The following is a 6,276-nucleotide window of genomic DNA, read 5'->3' on the forward strand; positions in this document are numbered from 1 at the left end:
TATAATTGACAAGTATGGGTTAATTTGCCGTTCAGGATCCTGGGAAAGTTGGGTGGGCGTACCGGTTCGGTGGAGAATATATTGCTTTAAAATGGAAATGCCCTTTAAATTCTTCTCTGAAGACCTTAGCTTGACTTCATTATTAGTATTTCAACTAAATTAGAAAACTAAAGTCAAATGTTATAGACTGTCCGGACTACACTTCCCAGAAATCTCTTCAAATCAGTACGGATCATAAACTGCCCCAGGGAATCATGGGAGATGTAGTTGTTACTTTGTATCAAGCTTGAAAGTTCCATTGCTCCGCCCACTGCACTGATACAATGTTTCCAGGGATTCCGCCCTTCCCCTTTATTTCCTCTTCCCGCCCCCCCAGCTGTCAGAGGTAGGTGGTCACCAGTGGGAAGTGGGAGGCTGGACACTGGGGGAGAAGAGAATGGGCTGGTAATGGCTGCGGAGGTCACAGTTGTACTACGTGACGTTATATGCTGTCGATATAACCTCTACCCTCACGCTCCTTCTCGTTTTACCGGCAGGAATGTCAGAGAAAGAGGCAGGATCCAAACACCTGCACCCGCCCCGGACGACGGCTGAGCAGCTGGTGAAGTGTTACGGGGGAGAGCGTTCCAGAAAACTCCGAAAGCCGGAAATGAAACGCATGATAAGTCGCACGTACAGGTGAGCGAGGGGCGGGGTATGCGTACAGGTGACTGATCGCCCCCTATGGATCATATATGACCCGTGTCACTGTGGGGGGATTTAACTAAAAGAGCTGCAGAAGTCACACAATCCTTAGGACAGGTGATAAACGTATGGTCGATGCGACCCTGCGTGAGCAGAGACGGGGTGTGTATGGGCGCCCACTGCCTAAGTCACTGACAGCCCCATAGAAGTAAATGGAGTGGTGGGCCCCTTCTTACAGGGGAATTTGGGACCTCTGATTTTAGGGATCTTTGAGTGCCCCACTGGTGGGAATAGTCCCAGCGGGACCTCGTTGCTTTTCAATTTTCCTCCTTACCTGCCAATAGACATTCATTTTTTAGTTTTCGGTCAATAAAGCTATACTGGTGTTTGTTTGCTTTTTTCAGCATGAGATGTAGCGCCCAAACTTGTGTTTCGCCTTTCGCTTCTTCAGGGGAAATCCCCCCCCCCATGAAGTGGTTGAACTTGAAATGAGTGTTGGAGGGCTCTTGTGCCACTTGTCACAACCTGGTTTCTAGACTACGTTTTTTATTCCCTATAGCCCCCTAATGTGACGTTTACTGTTTCCAGGGGGATGGTATGTACAGAACATTAAGATGTGTGCCTGATTTGCTGTGTGCTTGCATAGCGGCCATGGCTGAGTACTGCACATCCATTGGTGCCACGCCGCCATCCTGCAGCCTTCCTATGATGATGTTCTACCCTGCCTTCTAGTGACCCCAGCACCCTGAGCCATTTGTCTATATCCCGGCATCTAGAACAACGCCTCCGACCTGAGACCTGCGCTGCGTGTCGAGCCTGCGTGTCCGCTAGCCTTAGCAAGTCCACACTGGAAGTTCTTAAGATGCAACCATTGCTCCAGACACACCATCTTCCCTACTACTGTGCAAAAAGCAACAGAGAGAGTCCGAAAGCAAGAAACAAGACTAGGAATCGGAACGAGGTTGCCGTCCTGCTGCAGGTAAATTGTGACCAATCAACAGCTTAAAGGGAATCTATCACCAGGTTTTTGCCACGCAATCTTAGAACAGCATAATATAGGGGCAGACATACTGATTCAAGTGATGTGTTACTTTCTAGGCTGCGTGCTGTATACAGCTTTTATAAAATCACCGTTGTATCAGCAGGAGATTATCAATAGAGGCCTAGCAGACCTGCTGCGATGTAGTCCAGCCACGCCCCACCACTGATTTGCTGCTTCAGGTCTACACTTTGCATAGGGAGGAAGCAGCCAATCAGTGGTGTGGGCGGAGACATAGATGGCTCAGCATCCAGAGAACTGGTAGATATGCAGCAGAGGAATCAGATTTTATAAAAAATGCAGCAAGCAGCCTGGTAAGTAACGCATCGCTGGAATCAGGGTCTCTGCCCCTGCAACATGCTGCTCTCAAATAGGGTAGCAAAAATCTGGTGACAAATTTCTCTTTAAAGGCAATTTCCTATATACGTAATTTGAATTCTCTTGTATTATTTCTTAAAAAAAGAAAAAAAAAACGTCCATACAGAACCTTAGACTCAGGCATTTCATTCCTGTATTCATCATACATGCAGGATAGGGGTGGGGGTGTGTGTGTGTGTGTGTGTGTGTGTGTGTGTGTGTGTGCGCGCTTTTTGGTAGCTGCAATGAATGGACGTTAATGGAAAGTAAAGTGTCAATAAACTAAACCAGTCTTCAGGAGGTGATGAAGTACATGTCCTTCCTCAGAGATCAGGGAGTGACATGGGAGCTGCATGCACAGAATATCTGTGTGTCTAATGTAAGTGTTACCATCCAGCCTTATCTAGATCTCCAGCAGTGTATTGGATCTATTATTACAACCCCCCCCCCCCCCCGACCATCTAATAGTAATGAGATAACTCTGCTGACTCTGTCCCAGTCTACACAGTAAAGCTGAAATATGATCTGTGGTAAGCAGAGTTGTCATGTCTGTGTTTATGCTCCAGGCCATTTTGTTTTTAATGTTTTTTAGTGTTTTTAATCAAAATGTAATAAAATATGTGATTTATTTTCTGACCTAAATGATTATGTTTTCTTTCAGCTTCCACATTCCAAAAATCTGATTTTGTGTAACGGTAAGAGGTCTGGCAGCGATCGGGGCCTTGCTTCATCTTGTAGCTCCAGGCTGTCAGGTAAAATCATAGGTTTTCCAAACCTGAAATTTAAAGCCCAAATTGGGCCCCAATGTAAAATCGGTAGCCGCGCCTCCCACACTCCCCTCACTGGCCGTATTCTCCTGTATCAGAGGCGCCGTTGGTTCCCCTCAGACACCCGGTCTGGAGGCAGTTACTCTTCTGCACCCCTATTGCTACAATCCTGTGTTTTCTGAATTACTCTTCTTTTTCTGTCTAGAAGAGCAGGTGGCCTCCTTGCCTTGTCTGCCCACGCTGCCTCGGACTGGTTTTCTATCCACACGTACTAGTAACACACGTGGTCTTACATCCACCACCACGTATCATCCAGACCCAGAACTAAGACAATGGATCGTAGAGTTTGGAGGTGACGAACAAGCAGCTTTTATGGCCAGAGGACTTCAGAAGTTGCAGCTGGCGTATGAGACGGGCAGAGCGGAAATGTACCAATGTAAAGCTGTCACGGAGCGCTAGTACCAGACTCATCCCCTACTGTAAAAGGACTCCTGCTTACAGAATGAATGGTGTTTCTTTATACTGTCCCATCTTGAGGCTTCTGAAAGGGAATGTATCACCATAAAAGCCTTTTGTTTAAAGGGATCCTGTCACTTTGGAAAACGCTAGTTACATGCGTGGGTGAATCAGCCGGAAAATAGCGACTCAATGCTGCCCGACCACCTTCCTAAAAGTGCGGCTACCAGGAGAAAATAAACTTTTTTTTTTTTTCCCTCCTGTGAACTGCCAGCTTTCAGTCATGGGGTGTGCACGGAGCGACTACAGTCATCGCTCTCTATACTGTGAGCAGTGCAAGAAAGTACACCCCGGGACTTCGATTGACAGCTGACTGTGCAGAGTATCTGTCAGTCACAGTGCTGGGGCGAGCTTGGTGAGAGCTGTCATCGGTGACTGCAGTGGCTCCGTCCATGACTGAAAGCCGGCGGCTTATAGGAGGAATAAGGTTAATTGTCTACAAGTAGCTGCTTTCAGTAAGGCAGCCGGGCAGCATTGTAATGTTACAAAACTGCAGATATATATCTGCATTGTCCAAGGAGACAGGTTTCCTTTTAGGAAATTTTTATATTAAAGAGGTTGTCCACTAGCTCCATATCGATGACATATCTATTAATATCAGATTGGTGGGGGTCAACACCCAGCCTCCCTATGGTAAAGTTGGAAGAGACCTCCGGGGTCATCGTGTCCAACCCCCTGCTCAATGCAGGATTCACTAAACCAGCTCAGACAGATGTCTGTCCAGCCTCTGTTTGAAGACTTCCATTGAATGAGAACTCACCACCTCGTGGTAGTCTGCGTAGGGGGCTGAATTGCAGTTCTGGGCACTTACCACTAATCAGTGTACAGTGCTAAAACAGATGATCAGAAGGGAGTGCCAGATATGAGACCTCCACCCTACTGATATTGATGACCTATCAACAGATAAGTGATAACAGATTGCTGAGAGTCTAATGATCCTGAAATCTCTAAAATGTCCCATTGGATTGGAGAGGCAGCCACACCAACGCTCTAGTCATGGTCTCTGAGACTGCTGGACATAGAGGAGTACAGTGCATGGCCATCTGACAGTCCCACGGACAATGAATGGAACATGTGCGACCAATGATCAGCTCCAACAGGGCATTTTCGAGCCAATTAGGTGATCCCCGAGGATGGACATTCTCCAATCAGAAAGTTATCACCTAACCTCGCAACAGGCACTAACTTACCAAGTTGGAAATATCCCTTTAAACATATTTCTGTGCAGTCTTTTTTCATGTGATTAGTTATATTAAAAAAAATATTGAAATATTGTACTGATTTCTGAGCCTCCTAATAATGACACTTCCATAGCTCCCAACCGTCCCAGATTTAGCGGGACTGTCCCAATTTGCACATGGGTTAAGTGACATAGCTAATCAGGAGAACTACACTACATTTCTAATCGGAGCTCTAGATAGGTCCAGAAATATTTGGCCAGTGACCGAATCTTCATGATTTGGGTTCTGCATGTCATTATTTTGGATTTAAAATGAAACAACTGAGATGCAATTGAAGTGGAGGCTTTCAGGTTTAATTAAAGAGATTGAACAACAATATCCTGTGAAACATTTAGGAATTGCAGCCATTTTTCTACAAAGTCTGCTTATTTCAGGGGCTCAGACATAAATGGACAAATCAACTTTATCATAAATAAAATGATCACTTTGCAGATCCTTTACAGACAATAAAGGCCTGAAGTCTGGACGCCATGGACGTCACCGATCTCTGGGTTCCCTCCTTTGTGATTCTTTGCCAGGAATTGACTGCAGCTGACCTCAGTTGTTGCTTGTTTGTTAATCTTTCTGCCTTCAAAAAAAGGTATTCCCATTTCCAAGATCCTATCCCAATATGTAGCAGATGTAATAATATTAGCAAACACATTAGACCTGTCCCTGAAGAAGCCACTTGAGTGGCGACACGCGTTGGGCTTCCACGTGTCCCTACTGACACTTGCACCTGTGGCGCCCCTGAGGCTCGGTCACCACAGAGGTACTGCACCTTCTCCTAAGGTGTAGTGCCCCTACCATCCAGATAAGGTGGGAACTTCTTTCCACGCTCCAACACTCACATCCCACACACCAGGTTAGTTCTGCACAACCACATTGCGGCTCAGTGCTTAGAAGCAGAGCAGCTTTGGTGGTTCCCTGCTTGGAACACTGGATGTGCTGGGAGCTGGGTGGAGTTAGAATACATAAAAGACTGGGAAGGTTTAGAATTGGAGGTCAGTCTGCGGGGGGCAGTCTGCAAGAGCAGTCCCCTAGGAAGGGAGGAGAAGGAAGCCACTCGGAGAGGAGTGGGGATCCCTGGAAGAAGGGATGGAGGAAGGAGTGCTGCAGCTGCCTCGGTGATCTGAGCCAGCTGGCACGGGAAGGGAAGGAAGGAAGAAGGACACTGATCTGTAACCTAAGCATCCATAAGAAAGAGAGAATAGTACGGAACGAAGGAGAATAGAACAGAGAGGACGTGGGGTGGAAGGAAGCACCCTGCCTATAGGTTCTAAGCGCAAGGCTGGGGCCCGGTCCCCGAGGTTGTATGGACACTAATGGTTCTGCAGCAGACACCGGTGGAGTAGTGGGCTGTAAATGCACTACTCCCATCTAAGACGGGGCACAACAGCATTTGGATAGAGAGCCGGGACTCAGGAGAAGGGAGTCCCCAAAGCAGGCTACAGCTGTCTGCCGTACAAGGAGAGTCCTTGGGAACATCTGTTAGGAGGAACTCCAGTGTAACTCAGTACTAGGAGATCTTCACACTTAAAGGCGCTATGGAGGAGACGTTCAGAAAGGTACATGTTGGCGGAGCGTTGGAGAGGAGCCTACCATCTTGCCTGGAGGTTGACTGAGTCTCTGACCCGGAGGACACGGCACGGAGGCCGGCATCTGTGTGCACTACAGACTGTGAGTAAAGCTT

The 6,276-nt window shown here is 47.2% G+C and overlaps 1 protein-coding gene across 1 annotated transcript; it reads left to right on the top strand.

Annotated features, from left to right (window-relative positions):
- Nucleotides 1-316: 316 nt before the first annotated feature.
- LOC141101279 (uncharacterized) lies at nucleotides 317-4,637 on the top strand. The gene is made up of 5 exons (XM_073590277.1): nucleotides 317-385; nucleotides 537-678; nucleotides 1,417-1,663; nucleotides 2,742-2,832; nucleotides 3,053-4,637. The coding sequence occupies exons 2-5, from the start codon at nucleotides 539-541 to the stop codon at nucleotides 3,304-3,306; spliced, it is 732 nt and encodes a 243-aa protein (XP_073446378.1). The 5' UTR covers nucleotides 317-385; nucleotides 537-538; the 3' UTR covers nucleotides 3,307-4,637.
- The last annotated feature ends 1,639 nt before the right edge of the window (nucleotides 4,638-6,276 follow it).

Source organism: Dendrobates tinctorius, unplaced genomic scaffold (assembly GCF_039654945.1).
Source record: "Dendrobates tinctorius isolate UK_male_01 unplaced genomic scaffold, ASM3965494v1 ptg000116l, whole genome shotgun sequence".
Classification (NCBI taxonomy): Eukaryota; Metazoa; Chordata; class Amphibia; order Anura; family Dendrobatidae; genus Dendrobates; species Dendrobates tinctorius.

Coding starts and splice junctions, on each gene's coding strand:
- LOC141101279 (XM_073590277.1), top strand. CDS start 539: ATGTCAGAGAAAGAGGCAGGATCCAAACACCTGCACCCGCCCCGGACG. Junction 679..1,416: donor ATGATAAGTCGCACGTACAG/GTGAGCGAGGGG, acceptor CCTGCCTTCTAG/TGACCCCAGCACCCTGAGCC. Junction 2,833..3,052: donor TTGTAGCTCCAGGCTGTCAG/GTAAAATCATAG, acceptor TTTTCTGTCTAG/AAGAGCAGGTGGCCTCCTTG.